Source organism: Thermobia domestica, chromosome 18 (genome assembly GCF_964235325.1).
Source record: "Thermobia domestica chromosome 18, izTheDome1.hap1.1, whole genome shotgun sequence".
NCBI classification, from domain to species: Eukaryota; Metazoa; Arthropoda; class Insecta; order Zygentoma; family Lepismatidae; genus Thermobia; species Thermobia domestica.
Genome location: NC_137471.1, coordinates 52425624 through 52446220, shown reverse-complemented (window position 1 = coordinate 52446220; position 20597 = coordinate 52425624). Strand labels below are relative to the sequence as shown.

At 35.9% G+C, this 20597-nt stretch overlaps 1 protein-coding gene across 1 annotated transcript in view; it reads right to left on the bottom strand.

Moving 5' to 3' along the window:
• LOC145675467 (tektin-B1-like) overlaps positions 1–20597 on the bottom strand; it is a 152037-nt gene that overhangs the window by 43269 nt on the left and 88171 nt on the right. Inside the window, exons 2-3 of the mRNA XM_081745905.1 lie at positions 19060–19271; positions 5715–5931 (exon numbers count right to left, since the gene is read on the bottom strand). Of these exons, the coding sequence (XP_081602031.1) occupies positions 5715–5931; positions 19060–19262 (420 nt within the window). The 5' untranslated portion in view covers positions 19263–19271. The remainder of the gene's footprint in view (positions 1–5714; positions 5932–19059; positions 19272–20597) is intronic.

Below are 20597 nucleotides of genomic sequence, written 5' to 3'. Positions count from 1 at the left end.
TAGTGTAGTTCTTTTTTTAAGTTTTTCATAGACGATTATATCGTATTTTTTACATTTGAATTTTACTGTACTTTGTTTGGGGTTTCAGATTAAGTCTCCTGGCAACATGAACAAATGGTTTACATCTAGTGCTTAACAGAAGAGCTCACAGAGAACGTAAGTGATAGTTTTATTTATATCGAAAGTAATGAGGGGGTGGTTTGATAAGTAACTTGGTTCGCACACTAATAGATGGGACTGAAATGATCTGAATATGAAGTCATAGGTCTTTTATTTATGAATAAATAATATATTGTTTCAAATTGTTACGACATAATTCGTTATTTGACGGTTGCTTATACGGAAGTGTTTCTAGTACAGTTAAAATTAGACGAAGCTGGGATTCGTGGTGTTGTCCATTTTTTTTCTGGAAAGGGAAACAACAAAAGAACTTCAGGAGAGGATTTTATATACATTGGGTGACTCATGTACTTCCTATAAAACAGTTCAACTTAGGGTAAAATATATGTAAACGTGACAGGACAATGTTTGAAGATGTACCAGGTACCACACCCTAGAGTCTCGAGATCAGCTGTTTCCGTTAAAATTTACGATTTGATTTTAGTTCCACAAGTAGTTTTCGTTCCAGAAAGAGTTAAATAATTTACTGAACACCATTTTTGTAGCTTTTCTAATATTATATTTCCTTTTCATTTTACTTCGTGCTTTGAGGATGCCGACAACACTATCGCTATATCATCAGCATATACAACTACTCCTGTTTCTTGAAATCAATTGAGACATTTCACACGTAGACCTATTCAGGGACAGATACAGGACGGACTTCTGAGGAGCAGTGGGTTGTAATACTACTACTTAGAGCTACTTTCAAAAGCTCCAAACTCTCGGATGGGTTTTATTTATATGTAAAATAAGAAAGTTTCCTCTTCTGGGGGGGGGAAGCGATTGCCCCCACAGAATCCGCCCATGGACCTACTACAATCTCCCACAATGTACAGCCAGATATGGATTCTTGTGGGCATCGTTTCGTGCTATATGTACTTATAATTTTATTTGATGCTACATATGTTATATTCTTATCGGTACAGTAATCCATCATCAATTCGTACGAGAACTTCGGTACTCTCATTTCTTTAAATTACTCAAATAATTATGCCCACCGTAAGTTATCGATGTATATTACTACCTGGTATTTCTTCATCTTATGCTTTTCAATTAGTTTCAACCAGTGTTCGAAGTGGAAGAAAAGCAGAAGTGGTATGTTTTATTTTGATTTTGACTCAACATACTGGCTATCTAAAAGTTGAAATACAGTGAGAGTATGTTGCCTAAAAGATTGCATTTCTATTTACATAAAGACTAAAAATCACTGGAGGGTTTCTCTGTAGTTACGAGAGGGAGGGACATGGCAAGGCTTTGATCCCCCGCCAAAAACTCTGAAAAAAGTTTAAAATATCCACTTATGTTGCATTATAGAGAATTATCCTCGAAAATGCTCACAAACTGAATTATATTAACAATTTCCTGCAGGAAAACTGCCGGACATCCCACTCGACTGAGGGGTATTCCAAACCCCCGGAAGTTTTGCCCATGTTCACAACACGACATTTATGTGCATTAAAGCAAGAAGATACACATACATAAGAAATAAACAATTCAATATGGCACATCAAACTATAAACTAGATGATTTTTTTTTGAAAACGCTTTATTTTAAAACCAAAAGGTAGGAAAAAGATAACAAAACTGTCGGTGTTGTCAACTTAAAAATTATTTCTACATAAGAAATAAAATCTTTTTACGTGTAAAGTTATTCGTTAATGACTGTGTATAAAAATGGATTTATTAAAGGTATTTAGCATTTACTCTCCAATAACGGTATGTCTTGATCATTGAAAAACGAGGCGGTATGCCTTCATGACGGAGAAACCAGACGCGGTATGGCGTCCTCACTTCGACCATTGGTTCCAAATAGTCTCCTTATTGCAGCCTCAGTACTTCTTTTTCGAAATCCATCAAATAGAATGACGACAAAATGAATGATTATGCAAAAGTGTACACCCAATATGTCTCGTAGGTATGTTGGAAATACTGGCTTACATAACAGCAGAGGATAAACACCATTGGAATAGACTTCTCTTTTTATCCAGGTTCTGAATTAAGACTTGGTAACAGCCGGTATTTACAGCTGGTTTTAAATGTATTACACTAATGCTTGTACTACCTGAAATCTGAAGATCTTAGTGTTTAGTAGTGATGATTTATAGATTTCCTTGTTCCAGGTCAAAGTGGCTAGCGTACATGCCTTTGGTGCACGAGGTCTCGGATTCGATTCTCTGTGGAAGAGCATCAAACGGACTAACATAATTTCAGATTCTACTTTAAACTGTAGGTTTCATCCTATATAGTCTCGTTACTAACAGACCGCGGACTTACAAACCAATCAATCGTATGCGACTTAGTGTATTCTGTAGTTGAATGATATATGGACGACTCAAAAAGTGCATTCTCACCTGCAATTCTACCTTTCCTGCAATAATAGACAACCAACAAACAGGGTCGTTGGAGTAGTTGAGAATTGGAAAAGCGGTGGAATAAACCTCAATTTTGTTACAAATATATCAGTGTGGCAACTGCAAATAAGAGAATAAAATAAATTGTTAAGAATAACGATTTTCTTACCGTGAGGACAATGGATGACATAAAACATTTCAAAATGATTTTACTTCAGCAGTTCAAACAAGATGAATGGTAAGAAACAGATATCAGAGGAAAGCAGTTTCTCTCCTATTTTCAAAAACAAAAAATCTCGTAAAAAAGATAAAATTACAAATGTAAAGGTTTAATATAAAAGCCTAACGGCACAAAAACAAACATCCACAAGAAACGGAGAGACAAACACAGAATAAAGGACTAGTGACGTATTCTTGTGTTTGTCTCTCCGTTTCGAGTGGATGTTTGTTTTTTGCCGTTAGGCTTTTATATTAAACTTTTATATTTGTAATATTTTTCTTTCTTACGAGATTTTTTTTTCTTTTGGAAATAGAAGAGAAACTGCTTTCCTCTGATATCTGTTTTTTATCATTCATCTTGTTTGAACTACTTAAGTAAAATCATTTTGAAACTTTTTATGTCATCTATTGAACTCACGATAAGAAAATCGTCACTCTTAACATTTTATTCTCTTATCTGCAGTTTGCCATATTAATATATTTGTAACAAAATTGAGGTTTGGTCCAATGCCTTTCTAATTCTCAACCACTCCAACGACCTTGCTTTTTGAGTTGCCTACTATTGCAGGAAAGGTAGAATTGCAGGTGGAAATGCACTTTTGGAGTCGTGTGTACAAACTTCTGAATCTTTCACCAATAGTCGGAAATCTGGTTTCTGTTGTATTATGATAATAAAGCACTCCGTTGCTAAAGAAACAGCGAAAATTCAGGGAAATTGATGCCTTTCATTTACTTTTTTTTTTTTTTTTTTAACTTCTACAACCACAAAAGCAAGCAGAAATCGCAAGGATTCGTATCAGAAAATGAAGAATGCAATTTTATGAAGACAGTGCCACCCAAACGAGCATTAATTATCACACATATGAAAAGAATTAGTGCAGACAATACCGTATAGAAAGAAGATTGGTACTGTTACCAGAAAGCCAGTATTCCACAATCTGTTGTTGGGGCTATATTCACGTAAATACAGCCCTACTCACTTTTAGAAATGGAGACTCTACAAACTTTAATTTTCTAAACTGTGAATATATATAGTGCTACATTAGTGCTGACGCTACCGCATTGAAAGAAAGAATTGTTTATCTTATCATGGAAATAAGGGATCAATTGTTTTCTTTGATGATGCCGACATTATAGATTTTCGTATATTTTCCGGTTTTTATATTAAAGGTACTAATTTTCTTTCTATGTGGTATCATCAGCACTAACTTAGCACTAATTTTTGGCGTATTGTTATGCTTAATCCTCATGCAGGTAGGGCTCTCTTCACGGAGGTGCAGAATGCGTCTGCCAGATGGCAACATGCATAGTCGTTGTGCAAAATAGAAGAAGCATCAAGCTGGCAATAAGAATTTAGCACCATAGTTAGACACAAATATTGATAAAGTAAACGGCGTTAGTATGCGTCGTTAACACATTCGTTACCTCAGCACAGAACGTGGCTAACGATGACACTTTCATTGTTGTAAGGCTACTATCAACATGACCCTCACTCCAAGGGCTTTGTGTTAGGGTTCTCACTTGTCCCGAATTAGAACATCCTGAATTTTATAAATGTCGATCCACAATGTGCATCTGTTACTATTGATAAGGTTCTAGCGTACATTTTTTCGAGTTGACAATAATGAAATCTTTACTAATGATATTATTCTTTGTATCGGTTTTCTATGGTTCATAATTTCTGTTCAACTAACTGGAAACAAGCTAACACCATGAGTTTTTTCTTCGTATTCTATTAGTTTAAACTTTTATTAATGAATTATGTAGGTGTATGTATTTCTTTCTATTATACTTAATAAATTGTTCCATGTACAAATTTGAGTCTGAGGAAGCGGCGATCTGCACATGTGCAACAAGCGTGTTTCGCTCTAGGTTTACCGTACCAAAAAGTGGCAACTCAAATTTCTGTTGAGTTAAATTGCATGCTGCGACCTTGGGTGCAACAATACATTTGCTTGCTACAATAGTTTAAGCACAAATACTCCTGCGCCCAGGATTCGTCAACGGATGCCAGCTAATGGATCCTCAATTATTTCTCTGCTTCTAAATTGAAAAAAAAAAAAACGTTGAGAAATTTGTCATTTATTTTTAAGACTGGCTTTATGTACCGAGTTTCATCTAATTTTAATCAAAGTAATATGATGAAAAGAAAAATCTAGGTCGTCCCAAGTGCTATTTTCAAAAATCATTTTCAACGGTTGAACGACAAACCTTTATTCTGTTTTATACGTAAGATGAAAAATGACCATAACAAAAGATTACACTTTCAAATGCAGAACATAGTAGCTACAAGTTATCTATTCTCAGCTTACTCATTCCAAATGAAAATGAAAAAGAATGAAAATTTTGAGTTTTACGTCCCACGTTATGCCGGTTAGGCTAAAGGAGACGGTGATGGTGAGAAATGAGTGAAATGGTGGAATGAAGAAAGTAGGAGGAAACGGGAGAACCCCGAGAAAACTGACGCACACGTTGTTTGTCCACCACGAAGTTCACTTGGCGAGAGTTGGGATCGCACCAGGGACCATAAGCACCAGAAGTGAACGCTCTACCACTTTTTTAACTGAATCACCGAACGAGTCTCAGTAACTTACTTGAACTACTTATTACTAATTTTTATTGCACTACTCGTTTAACTTGCTTTTCCACTTACCGAGAACGACACGGACACGAACACAGAAATATCGAGGACAATTAAAATCACAAAGGTTTCCCACCGGGAATCGAACCCGGGACCTCGTACACCAAAGGCGCACGTGCTAGCCACTAGACCAGTGGGGAGGGCTATCACTGAGCCACCGCGGCCCCTTTACTCATTCCAATAACTTCAGTATGCCAGACACCAAGTCATTGCTGTCCTGCTATAGTAAACCCCAATGTATAACTTTATGGGAGGAGGTCAGAAAACCTTCAAGGATATTGATCTCTCCCTTGCCCTTTCCTGAATACGAAGTTGATAACAGTAAAGCGTAAAATTACTTACCTTTTTCAATTCATTTTCTGCGATATCATTTACTAGCTCTTTGTGAGGCCTCTCGTCGCATATGGAGACACTCTGAGAAGCAACAGTTAATGGCAAATTGGTGTGTTCAAGTTCGCTTTCAACCTCTGCTTTCATTTCCTTCAGACGGTTTATTTCTTGTTCCACTAGGATAACATAAATTTCCAATGTTTTTCTCGATACCTCTACATCAATCAATCTGAAACAGAGAAAAAAAATGTACAGGATAAAATACGATTCCTAATACACCCTACTATAAGGAATTCAATTAGACAGCCTGAGTGATACTAATGGATTATTTGTTACTACAGAAACCACACCAAATGATGCTAAACAAATGTGAAGTATATTTAGAGCTCATGACAAGGCATATTGATCTCTTAGCGTTTCAGCATAATTTAATTTCAAGAATAAAGAAGATGCAATGCGTACTAATGTAACCTCTACAGTGACGCCAGAAGGGGAACAAGAGGGCGAGCACTTCATAAGGATATTAGCGTGCACTTACCCGTCAACATAACTAAGCTTATGTATTAGAAAGACTTACATACAACCAGGCTTGTATTTATATATTGTGCGCCCCTGTGCTCTAAATAATTAGCCGCCCCCTCCCACCACAAACTCATGGCTCAAACAAAGAAATAAGTCGTGATTTTGGGAACGTACCAACTCTTGTTGAGTAACAGTTTAGGTATTACAAGTTCCAAAATTTACAACGTAATTTTAAATGGCTTATTCTCTCAATGACGACTATGATGTGGTGTTCTGCCCAAAAGTAAGTGTTTGACCCGAATGACCCTGGGCAAGGTTAACCATGGTAGTTTGCCATTGCCTTCTTTGGGATGATGATGACGTATTAAGGACGGAACCTACAGCTTAACTTGGGATCCGAACCACTTGTGTCACCACTGGGAATCGAACCCGACACCCCTTGATTACAAGACAACGATCTTAACCACTCATCCATTGGGGACACATTCTCTCAATACTGAGATGTAATTTATTCATGTAGGTTCTAATTTACTGTCTGGAGAAAATTCATTCTATTAATTCTTAATCAACAGCTATGTCGTTTTTATATTTCATAATTTCACTTGTATTGTGACTGAATTTCTTAATAATTACTCTTATCATTATAATTAGTAAAATATGGAATTTATATTTTTTAAAAAAACTAGGCAGTATTTTTGACATTGTTTATTTTGTACTTATCACATAATTAAAGACTATAGTGAATTTAGTAAAAAGCATTTTATCGACTTTATATGTAAAAAAAAAAGTATATTAATTTACATAATGATTGTGGATTCTTTCATATGTGTTTAAGCTACTCGAACGGAAAGAGAAACTCTTTTCAAAGTATTTGCAAAGAAATTGTTTTTCTCCTGTCTGCATTATTTCATAGGGTATTAGGTTACTTGCACACGCAGAAGAGAAAAGCATTTATCAGCTTACATAATGAGCGGTTTTTGTCTAGTTTAGTAGTTTTAATCCAATTCAATTTCAAGGTCATACTTCACTGCCCAGGGAGGGGGCGAGATTTTAAAAGTAATCGAAAACGACAGATATTAATGTTGAATTCATAGTTTTCGAGGTCTCTGACAAGTAAAGGTCACGTTTGGGTGAATCAAGTTGCTGTCGGAGATATATGTAATAGAATAGCACTAAGTGTGCTCAATATGTCAGGGAAGTTTTAGGTGCAAAGCTCAAAGGTTTAGGAGATACATCCACTAGAACAGTGGTTCTCAAACTTGTTGTTACCGCAACCCACATTAAATATTAAAAAATACTTTGTGGCCCACCTACTTTTATGGTGGTATTTCAAACCAATTAAATTTTGTAAATCATATTTCTAATTTTTTCATATAAAGGTAACATAGAGCTAATACTATTTTCAACGCAATGCCCTAGCCCGTGACAGATTTTGACTCAGCCATTCTCTTTCCATTTTAACCCAGCATCTCTACTGACTGTACAGCAGGGCAGGGTTCTGAGTAACCACTTACTCTTCACCCCATTAACAAATGCTTTCAATTTTCATTTCCTGAATGGTGCTTACTTTACAACACGTGTTTCTGCATCAAAATACATTTTTCACAATTAAAAGCAAAAACTTCTTGCGACCCACCAAAGAAACGACCCGCGACCCACCAATGGGTCGTGGCCCACACTTTGAGAAACACTGCACTAGAACATCACGTGGAAGCAGTGGCGAGGCTTGAGACAGGGTAGACAGCGTCTACCCTTTAGAATTTTATATGTATTAAGCCATTAAGCCTAAATTACTAACTTAAAATGTTGTAATTTAAAGATTCTGAACTTAAAATTTCCTATAATTTATTCTGCGCTTTTTTTTTTTTTTTTTTTTTTTTAATGCTTCCATATGAAAGACAGAAAGCAAAGCGTCTCGCGAAACCTTGAACATTATTCTTCTGCTGCATCCATTCAACAACCTATAGAAGCGTAGGAGAAACAGCCACGTGAGAAGTAGACTCGCGCTGTGTAGTAGTACCTGCGAAAAGACAGTTGCTGTTCTGTTTACGTTTACCAGGCTGTCTATCTTGTTTATTTAAGCTGGATTTGTAGGTGACAGAAACAGACCGCTATTTCTTCTTATTTGTTTTTATTTTAAACCATCTTTTAAGCTCTCTCTATAAAATGTTAAATTGTTATAACGTACCATTGAAGAACATTAGTATATATATTTTGTCCCTATGTGTCTCCAGCATCAGAATTAAAAAAAAAAAAGACCTCAGTAGTTGAGATATATTGGAATTTTATCATTTTTATGTTTTTCTCGAGAGTGACAAGTACTTTTACATGTCCCGGTTTGACAGTATCAGGGTTCGAGTCCTGGTACGTTCCCGTGAGAGAAAATTATATACTACAGTCCTGGGTTCGATCCAGGTACGTCTCACTCCCTATCGGGATAAACCCTTTTGTTACTGTACGTGGTTCGTGTCCTACGGTCCCAAAGTGGGCTTACGCTTTTACTATGGTCTGGGATTCGACTCTCCACCGTTCGAATGTCTTCTTTAGCATTTATCAGTGGGTTAGATCGACCATTAAAACTGACCATATAGCCGCTGGACAACAGGTTCAGAGTTCGGTCAGAACGTTTCGGGAAACCGGCACAAAGTTAACTCCAATTGTATTCTTTAGCGCTGATGCAATTTATTAATGTACGAATTACTAAGTTGCATAGGCGCTAATCACTCGTGCTGTAAAGAAAAATGAATTAAGTTGTTCCTTAAAATTAACACATGTAAATTTAAATAGTAATTATTATTTTGAAAGGATACTCAACTTTTGGATTTTTGCTTTTAATTCACAACACTAAAACTTTACGAACAAATATTACATAACCAGTGGCACTTCGCTTTTAATAACCAATAATTTAGACCCATTTAATACGAAAGACGCGGAAGTCGCGGTTGACACGAATTATTCGTTATATTTCGTCACATGGTTGATTATTACTTTCACTAGCACTGTTCACTTGCTTTGACACTAAAAGGTGGATTGCATTGGATATTCTGGGGTGATGTCCTGTAGGTTGCGGGTTGCTCTCCTCGCATCTTCCTTTGATGAACTAGTGTTTTTGCTGCTGGTTTACTCCATGTCGCCGTAATGACTTTTGCTTTTACTTGTAGACAAATACTTTAAAATTATGGTTACCTTCATTATCACGGCATTGGTTCTAGAGTTATGTTTCACACTGACAAAAGTTAAATGTTATTTCAACTTGTGTTTTCATTTCAGTCGTGCGCACCAAATTTAACGTGGTTGCTTCCCCGTGAGTGTAAGTCAGACTAAAGCGCCTTTTCTTTCCGTCTCATCGTGTTGCTAGGCAAAAGAATCGGTTTGCTACGCAGTTTGGTGATGTCAAGAGCTAAAAATAGCTATGACAGCCCATAGACAGGAATGTTATGAGACGACGTTTGTCCATTGTGCTGGATTTTAGCTCCTTATATGGGAAGGAGAGGGGAATTCTGCGATCTCCGTGGCAATTGAGACGCACATATATATATATATATATATATACATTCGTTTGTTGGCTGAGAGAAAAATTCTTGGAAGCACTATTATGCGAGGTTCATTTAAAAAGTTAAAATTTTCTTTTTAAAAATTAACTGAGCTGAACCGTATGGTTACATTGGCGCTCGACAAGACGTTTGTTTTGAGGGAGAGAGAAAAACAAACAGAACCCTGCAACACTGATCACTTCACCATTGTCACCAAATTTCATCCATTGGTCTTCAAAGGGTTAACATCACTTAACTCTTCTCGTGACGATATAACGAAAAATTTTCAAAGTCCTTTCGGAAATACGGTAACGAACACGTGGGCCATACGAAACGAATTTCGGATTACGGTTGGGCCATAATTCAAATAAAGTTTATCAATGTCTTTTATTATTTCAATATTTGTCGTTTTAAAACACTTAAGTGCCATAATTTTCAACACAACAAAACATGAACAAAGTTGTTATTTTCTTTCAAAATATCACATTTAATAATTGAACAACTATTTACTGGCATTGTTTACCATTAAACACAAAAATATTACAAGTATATTAAGTAATAATTGTAACCTAAAATATTTATTAATGTAGTGCCTTGTACTTTAAATTGTAACATGAATTAATTTTCTTACTATTATCGAAAACATTATTTTCAATATTTACTTTCATTGAAAACAACTTCAATCATTCTTGAAAACTAATACAATAACTGTATATCTGCTTTCATTTATTAATATCATTATTAGTAGTATTATTTCAATTACCATTACTACTATAAATCAAATATATGACACACAAATTAAATTCAAGTATCAGCACACGTAAATATTTTTTTTAAAATATTGGTTACAGTATGAAAATTTTTACTTAAATCTACAACAGCACTCAATATCATGATATTTACAATTATTACATTCCGGTTAGAAATTAACCAAGAATGGACTGAACAGTGGATGGTTTGTCAAACCATTACACTTTTCAAAGTGTCTGCTCTCCTAAATTTTGAAGATACCTACCCACATTAAAATATCATTTATTTCCATCCCCGAAGCAAAGTGAAAAGATAGAATATTTGGGTAAAATTCAAAAATAATATAGAGGGGACTAATAAGAAAATTGCCTACTCCGGGCATTACATAATATGAATAACCCATAGTTGGAGGGACCTTTGCTTCAATGTCTTCAAGTTAAGACTTGAAATATTTTCGTATTCGACGAAAAGATTAATACAGAGTGAAAGCAACAACAGTTGCTAATAATTATCACATACACAATTTACTTGGTACTCATTTATAATAAGATGTCTCATTATACATTCTTTTCATTTGAACGACGCGTCATGAAGGTGGGTATAGGTAACTACCATAACTTACCACACCAAACTTCAAGTATCCTCAGCTGATTAGTAATCCCAGAGGCATACTGATTAGGTAAAACAAATAAATTGATATAACACATCGTAAGTATACATTACTATTAATTGACGCATAGTCGTTATTTAGAAATTGAGAAATTTCACTAATTAGTTTCGAATATGATCATTCAGATTTATTACCGAATGGTTTCTCACCAAAATATTTAAATTCGTGATTCAAAACATTTTAATTTTGAAAAATTTCAACACTGTGATGGAATACTCACTAGAGATTTTCCACATCTTCACTATGCAAATTTATTTCTTTTCACTATATTTGAAAATTTTCACTGCGCAAATTCACTCTTGCACTTCGAAAAGAATCATATTACGTATATCAAAGATTTTTTTTTTAATATCAAAACCATTGCAAGTGTCGGTTTCATACAGTACAAGCAATCCGGCTTAACGAAGTTTTTTGTTTTTATCCTACACCTACTCGAGGCCTTTTCAACACAAAAACAATTTTCAAAGGTTTCATTTGCCAATAAACAACTAGCATGAATGGTTTCTCAATACGTATAACTGCTGCATGGCACAAGAAATTGACTAATTTATCACTGCTTGAATTACAGTTACTTTTCTTTTGTGATAATTTTCGCTGTGCACCAATTTCACGGTATTCAGAGTATATCCTAAATTGCATTTTTCGTTTCGCTAGGATTTTCCATTTACCTGTATGTTTAATCTTTGTTGTTACGTCACGATCAGCTGATAGCACATCACTGACAACAATTGGTGATTGACATTTAATTTTCCTATTCTGTTCACTTTCAAATCGCTTAGACGTAAAAAATTTATTTACCCGATTACCACATTCTTCCTGAAAAGGTTCGTGATGTTTGTTTGTAGGTGATGAGTGGTCAGCACCTGACCTATTTACTACGCCATGGATCGCTAAGTTACTAGTGTGATTCAATTTTAAACTTCGGTCACTTGTCTGAGGATTGATGCGACTGTTACATTTATTCCTCAAAGAACAGTTACGAACATACTTGAAAAGTTTTGAAAAACAATACAACATACGTTTAACTCTTTTTAGTTTCCGTCTGACTTTACGTACTTTCTTTTTATTTTGCCGGTGCTTTTTGCCACATTGAACCTGTGAACTATATTTTCTTGCCCTTTGACAAACAACATTTCGTAATTTACTAAAATATTCTTGACAGGTTTTTAATTTCTTTTCCCACGTTACTGAGTTACATTCATTACCATTAGGCCTACCTGGCATAAAGCCATTTGTACTATCTTCTAAATATACAATTAGAGTGCAAGTAACTATGCAAAAGGTGACATAATTCATTTGTCCTATCTGTATGCTTTTAACTTTCAACTCACAGCTTAAAGAACTACTCTTCTCTTGACAAATCTCTACAACCCTAACATACACAAAAAATAAACAAGTTTTGTGAAACGGAACGCATTCTAATTTACTGGTTAGCAAGGTGCCATAGAGGCAATTTTCCTCTAATAGATATACACTACAAGACTGCGTGAACGGGCCGCTTTCGCCTTCATTCTCAACGCAATTTATTACCACTTTAGTAAACCTTCCTGCAGTGACGCACGCATTGCCATGAATGTCTTTTGTCCCCTTCCAAAACAAACAAATGACAGCTGGAACAGCTGACCGCTCGCTCACACACGGAGCTACGCTAGACGTGATCAACTTGACGGTTGGTAGGGTTTGCAAAGAAGCAGATGGGTTGAGCTTATTATTCTTTTTTCTTTTTACAAAACTATTCGACAGAGACAAAACAAACTCTTTGGCTTGGCCTAACTCAATGTTAACGTGACTGACAACAGAAATGCTTTCATTTTTTACCTTTAATTCACTCTCAGATATTTCTTCAACCTGTTCAAATTCATTGTCAAGAAATTCAATATTAGCTTGATTTACTACAATAGGCGGTGACTGAGACCTAACACATGGCAAAATAGTACAAGTTTCAACACATTCATTTTTCACTGTTCGTGCGTATGCTTTCTGAGCTACGGGGGCAATGTCCCACAAAATACCTTCAAACTCACGTTCAACAAATTCTAAATTACTTTCAGCAAGTTCTGTTTTTAATAGTACTGTTTTGCTTTTACTATTTTCATGATCTTGAAAATTTTCTGACTCATTAATTTTTACAGAAGGATGCACAAAAGTTACAGTTTCAAGAGGATCAGCAAACCTAACCCGTTTCGGTGATACAGCTTTACAATTTAATTTCTGATTATCACTGGAATCCTTGTTACAATTAACATTGTGATGCTTTGAATATCTTTTGTATATTCTTTCAGCTAACCTTTCTTTAGCAGTACGTACAATGTCTGAATTTTCATAGTGAACTTTCAATTTACCTTTAATATCTGACAAGGAAATAAATTCTGATTCAAAAACACATTCATCTTTGACCTTTCGATAGAAATCAGATTTGCGTATTTCATGCATTTTAGCAACAATTTTATCTTCAATTTCGGCCCTATATTCTATGTTCCTTTTCAAAAGAGACTTTGCAATTTCCTGTTTAGCTCTTTTACGAATTTTACAAACTTCCTGTTCTACTTTTAAGGCATTTTCGACTTCTAACAATGTAAAAGGTTCTTTTCTATATCTGAACTGACTTTCTACTATCAAGTACTCTGTTTCTTTCCATATTTTTCGCATTTCATGCAAGACAGGAATTATTTCTCTATTTATGGACATGATGATTGATTTACTAATGCCAGAACAACAAAATTAAATAGAACTAATAAGGCACTACAATTTACTTAATCGAGAAAATACAATTAGCGTTGTTTTTATGCGGTTTCTATCGAACGTTCCTGTGCTATCGGGCGCCATATTTGACAGTATCGGGTTTGAACCTTAAACGTCCCTGTTCGGGCGCCATATTTGACAGTATCAGGGTTCGAGTCCTGGTACGTTCCCGTGAGAGAAAATTATATACTACAGTCCTGGGTTCGATCCAGGTACGTCTCACTCCCTATCGGGATAAACCCTTTTGTTACTGTACGTGGTTCGTGTCCTACGGTCCCAAAGTGGGCTTACGCTTTTACTATGGTCTGGGATTCGACTCTCCACCGTTCGAATGTCTTCTTTAGCATTTATCAGTGGGTTAGATCGACCATTAAAACTGACCATATAGCCGCTGGACAACAGGTTCAGAGTTCGGTCAGAACGTTTCGGGAAACCGGCACAAAGTTAACTCCAATTGTATTCTTTAGCGCTGATGCAATTTATTAATGTACGAATTACTAAGTTGCATAGGCGCTAATCACTCGTGCTGTAAAGAAAAATGAATTAAGTTGTTCCTTAAAATTAACACATGTAAATTTAAATAGTAATTATTATTTTGAAAGGATACTCAACTTTTGGATTTTTGCTTTTAATTCACAACACTAAAACTTTACGAACAAATATTACATAACCAGTGGCACTTCGCTTTTAATAACCAATAATTTAGACCCATTTAATACGAAAGACGCGGAAGTCGCGGTTGACACGAATTATTCGTTATATTTCGTCACATGGTTGATTATTACTTTCACTAGCACTGTTCACTTGCTTTGACACTAAAAGGTGGATTGCATTGGATATTCTGGGGTGATGTCCTGTAGGTTGCGGGTTGCTCTCCTCGCATCTTCCTTTGATGAACTAGTGTTTTTGCTGCTGGTTTACTCCATGTCGCCGTAATGACTTTTGCTTTTACTTGTAGACAAATACTTTAAAATTATGGTTACCTTCATTATCACGGCATTGGTTCTAGAGTTATGTTTCACACTGACAAAAGTTAAATGTTATTTCAACTTGTGTTTTCATTTCAGTCGTGCGCACCAAATTTAACGTGGTTGCTTCCCCGTGAGTGTAAGTCAGACTAAAGCGCCTTTTCTTTCCGTCTCATCGTGTTGCTAGGCAAAAGAATCGGTTTGCTACGCAGTTTGGTGATGTCAAGAGCTAAAAATAGCTATGACAGCCCATAGACAGGAATGTTATGAGACGACGTTTGTCCATTGTGCTGGATTTTAGCTCCTTATATGGGAAGGAGAGGGGAATTCTGCGATCTCCGTGGCAATTGAGACGCACATATATATATATATATATATACATTCGTTTGTTGGCTGAGAGAAAAATTCTTGGAAGCACTATTATGCGAGGTTCATTTAAAAAGTTAAAATTTTCTTTTTAAAAATTAACTGAGCTGAACCGTATGGTTACACCGGTAAACGCGCTTCCCCTGATAACCCCCTAGTTCGAATTATAAAGAAACGCTTCCTCTTGATCTGGGGCCTAGACCAAGGTACCCGTGACCAAATTTTGGTAACTCGGTCCACTCGTCTGATCCCCAGGACGCACACATACACAAAGACCGATAAGCACACAAACATACTCTATTTTATTTATATTAGATTCTTTGCTCAATGTGCAGATGAAAGATTTAAAAAATACAAAAATCTGGTCATTGTAGAACTAATAAATTATAGAAAATTTAGTATGTATCAAAAAATTCTTCCATACGACAAACTGAAAGACTTGATATCCACCTTTTCTAATACTTTTTGCTCAGATCAGCTTAAGAATGAACTTATCAACATATGTTCTGATAGTAACGAACACATTTCTCTTCCCGAATACTTGACATATATTCTCAGTGATGAACTTCAAAGCGTATATCAGGAGACAACAAACCTGCTAAATATGGTATTGAGCATTCCATTAACTTCAGTTTTTTTTTTTTTTTTTAACATTCAATGAGTGCCCTGGAAAGAGTGAAAACATACTTAACGAACAGCATGACAAATTACGGACACTTCCTGAATTATGAACACTCTTTTTGAATTACGGACAAAAGAACTTGGTCTGGAGGCTTTGTAGGATACCTGAATCCAAAGCAAGAGCTATTAATATTTTCGCCGAAATGAAGAACAGGGTATAGAGCTCATTTACAAGACTGTAAAGTATTAGGTAGGCCCTATTAGGTATTAGGTTAGGTGTTGTAAGGTGTTTTACTTCTATCGTTTTTTTTTTTACTTTACAGCTAATTCTAAGGAATTTAGACATGATTATCCCTAAAGACGATATGGGGAAGTAATGCCCCCATTTCTAGTAAATGTAGTACCATTCAGAAACCTATACTTCGAAAAAAAATACTATACACCAAATTTCATTAATTATAAAATTTTATACTTAAAGGAACAGAGTAAACATATATTACAAAGAATATTGAAAACTTAAACATTAATACTATATTTATGAATTATCAGGGATCATCTTACTTGGAATAGTGATTAGTGTATATCAGCATCCTTTATACAGTACAAAATATTAGAACTAAAAATAGAAGTAAAAAACAAATACCCTACAAATATATATATATATATAGATATAGATATAGATATAGATATAGATATAGATATAGATAGATAGATAGATAGATAGATAGATAGATAGATAGATAGATAGATATAGATATAGATATATAGATATAGATATATAAGGGGAGATCAACTGAAACCCGTTCGTTCCATGTATTATTGGTATAGTGTGTAGGAGGATATTGTTTGTTTAATAGTGTGTAATGGCTAATGTCCCTGTGTGTTGGGTGTAGGAATGTTGTTGATACGTGTTTCTGTTTTGCAGATATAACAAGTGAAAGATGGCGTTCAAGATCCCCAATCCGTCCAAACAGGACCAGCGTGCCGTCATCCAGTTTCTGAATGCCGAAGGTTATCAACCCAGCTGAAGTGTTCCGGCGTATGAAAGACATGTATGGTGATGCATGCGTCTCCAAAACAATAGTGGTGGACTGGGCCAGGATGTTTCGGAAGGGATCCTCGTCCTGTGCAGGATTTGTTTCAACGATTCAAGTGGGAAATGTCGCGACACCCGCCCTACAGCCCTGACCATTCACCTTGTGACTTTCACATCTTTGGGCCTTTAAAGAAGGCATTGAAAGGACAGAGATTTCAGTCTGACGCTGAGGTTCAGGACGCTGTGCGTAATTGGTTTGGTAGTCAGGCGTCCAAATTTTACATGCACGGCATTTGTAAGTTAGTGACACAGTGGGACAAGTGTCTCAACGCTCATGGTGACTTCTTCTGAACAATATTTTTACTGCACGCTAACCATAGATGCCTCTAGATAGCGTAGAAATTTCAGCTCGTAATAAAATTTACGGAATTATGGTCACGGAATTATGGTGTGTGTGTGTATGTGTGTGTTTGTGTCTGTCTACCCAGTTTTTTACAGCACGCTTCGCCACTGCGTGGAAGTACATGCTATAGCCTATTTCTGCACGTGATCTTATGATCACTGATGACATTCCAGCTGCCAATGTCCTCAATGCTGATCGAAGTCGCTTCGAGAAGGAATTGCATTGTACTGGACGTTGAGAGAGAAAGGATTAGTGAAGATCAGAATAACAGTAGGATATGTGAGTGCAACATCTCATTCCTATATCATAATGCCGGTTATGCCCATGGACAGAAATTCTGCGTCCCATGTATGTTCTGGTGGTTGAACCAAACGGTAGGTTCCCTGCAGTAAAACCAGCCAAACCGGCTTATATTATCTTAATCTCATTTGTTGGTAAAACGGCGAAGATGAATAAGTAGGATCTTAAGACTTTCTATTCGGATGTCATGTGGGAAAGCATTCCAGATGATAGGAACACAGTTCTCCTGTTACTTGATTCATGGCCTGCAAACAAAGACGACAGTCTTTCGTCACATTGTGCCAGAAGGCTTTGCATTGATCAAACGGCTGATACCTGGTGGATGTGGTGGCATGATTCAGCTTCTGGATGTTCACTTCTTCCGTCCATCCAAAACCTTTGCTCGTTTCATCACTGATACAGAATTAACAGGAAGTGACGTGAATATTTAGCATTATGACAGGTTCATACAACTTCAGTCGTTCACAATTTACCAGTTTAGTGCTCCTTGCTTTCGCAACATAGTTCGATTTGCTTTCTATAAGGCTGGATACTTGAATGAAGAGGCTGAAACTTGGATCGTTCCTTACGATTACTGCTTTGACGGAATTGAGAACGACAAATGTTTCAAGTGCAACTTGATTACGTTTGTCAAGTGTGAGCAGAATATTTGTGCGAGACATGTACTCTTTTCTGAACTGCATATTGATTGTAGGAATTGGTAACTTCATTATACAATAACAAAACCCCTTCGGATTTGCAAAACAAACAACTTTCTCTTGTGTTTCAGCACTTGAAAATGCTGGAAACACGAACATAAACTAGTTTAGAGAAAATAATATGTATAAGACTTCTCTCTTATGTTTTGGACTATGTATAACGACTATAACATGTATCTCCATGTGACGTTCTAGTGACTGTATCTCCTAAACCCTTTGAGCATTGCACTAAAACTTCTCTTATATCACGCATGTCTCGGGCAGCAACTCAATTCACCCAAACGTGACCTTTACTTGTGAGTTTAACGGTATCACTTTTCATGATGTTCAAGTTCAAACTCCGCCCTTGGGGCGGGGGTGGGAGAGGATGACTTTTTAAAAATAATCAAATAAGCTAGCTAATTTGAAACTACTGTAATTAGAACGAATTTAACACAATAACATATTTTCTCGGGCTTGCGCGGGACTCTGCGGGTTGCTAGTTTTCAATATTACTTTATCGTGAATCTTTAAAAAATCCAAAATTTTGCTGCACCCAAAATTGTGCCGCCCTGTGCTCGAGCACAGAATATAAAATAAATAGGGGCCTGCATACAACAAATAAGCTCAAATTATGATTTTGACATTCAACGAGGAAGACGTTAACCTACCAACACGAAATGCCAGGGCAATATTAAGGGCATTATGCTTTCTGGTTGCTTTCTTCGTCTCACTTCACAACATTCTTACAGAACTACAAATTCCTTACCTGTCCCTTAACCGAACTGTATTGAGGGCATTATTCTTTCTGGTTGCTATCTCCGTCTCATTTCTCACTTGACAACATTCTTGTCTCAAAGTAAAAGCGTCTGCTCTTAGCGTTTCTGAATTCTGCTTCTTCTTCCATACTTGGCGATGCCAGTCAGAATCCGCGACTCTGGGAACTGGTTTATGGAACAGTTCGTATGACATTTTAGCTATCTGAAAAAACAAAAATATTAATATTCATGTAGAAAATTTTAATTTCATTTGCACAGAAATATCTAGAGTTAAGATGTTCAACTTATGAGTTGTGACTATTGATGCAAGACTTTGAAAAAAAAAAAAAAAAAAAAAACTTTTTTGCTTGGGGAATTTTGAGTGTTTTGAACATTTCAACTTTAGTGAAGAAATAACACTACCTTCCACCTTCCTTTTCGTATTATAAAACGAAAAATAATAATACTCGTAATTGCATTAAGAAGAAAAGAAACTTCATCAGAAGTGCAATAACCGAAGATACTCAGTCAGTTGATAGGAAAGAACAATGGGCAAATCGGTGGACACAATGTTGTAGAACTATTAGAAGGATGTTCTATGGCTAAAGTGATTTAGCAATAATTTCATAATTTAAGCCATAACTGTTCTGAAAAGATAGTAGTGGCCGTGAAGAAATAAGAAAATATAATTCATTTTTTCCACTGTGCTGACTTTGTGGAACAAAATTGTCATTTAGAGTTTATGAATAAATTAAACTTCAATTAGTATTGTTTTTGGAGCTACACATATTTTATGTCGATGGTTATACGGAACAAGTTTATTTACCTATATATAACTTTACATAGCATTTATTGGGGCCGCTAAAGTTCGAGCGGGAGAAGATTAACATACTCAAGTTTCTTTTTATCAAATATACTGACACGATAGAATACTAAAGAAAGAATATATTCTGTAAATAATGTACTTTTACTACCATAAACTAACACCATACTAAAGTAGCCGTTTATAGCTTGAATTTTGTAAACTGAACTTATATTTGGCTTTAGTTTATTATTTAAAGCTTACACTAAAGTGCTTCCCGAACGCAGAAAGAGATGTAAACCAAATTCTACACCAAAACAAAAATGTGTTTGTATCTGTTTCTTAGTTTATGATTTCTTTTCTTGCTTGTCAGTTTGAGTTTAAGCAACCAGTAAAATATATCAAAGATGTATAATTTTGAGGCAGTTTGTTTGGTAGTTAGGCAACCAGCATGACTGTTCCGTTGGGTTGCATAACTTACAATTGGTAAGCACCAGTGAAATATCGGTCAAAAAGTCAATAAAGATAGCCAGTCCCGAACTAAACAGAACTCATAATGAATGTTGTAAAGGCATTTTTAATATAAGGGTGGGCCAGTTTAATCAATCCACGGAAATATCTTAAAAATGATAAAACATAGAAGAAATGTTTGAAGTACACGTTATATATTGCTAAGGGGGAAAACCAATTCCGCCAAAAGTACTCCTCTCCGCCCCCCGTTAATGAGGGTAACGGAGGGTAACTTTG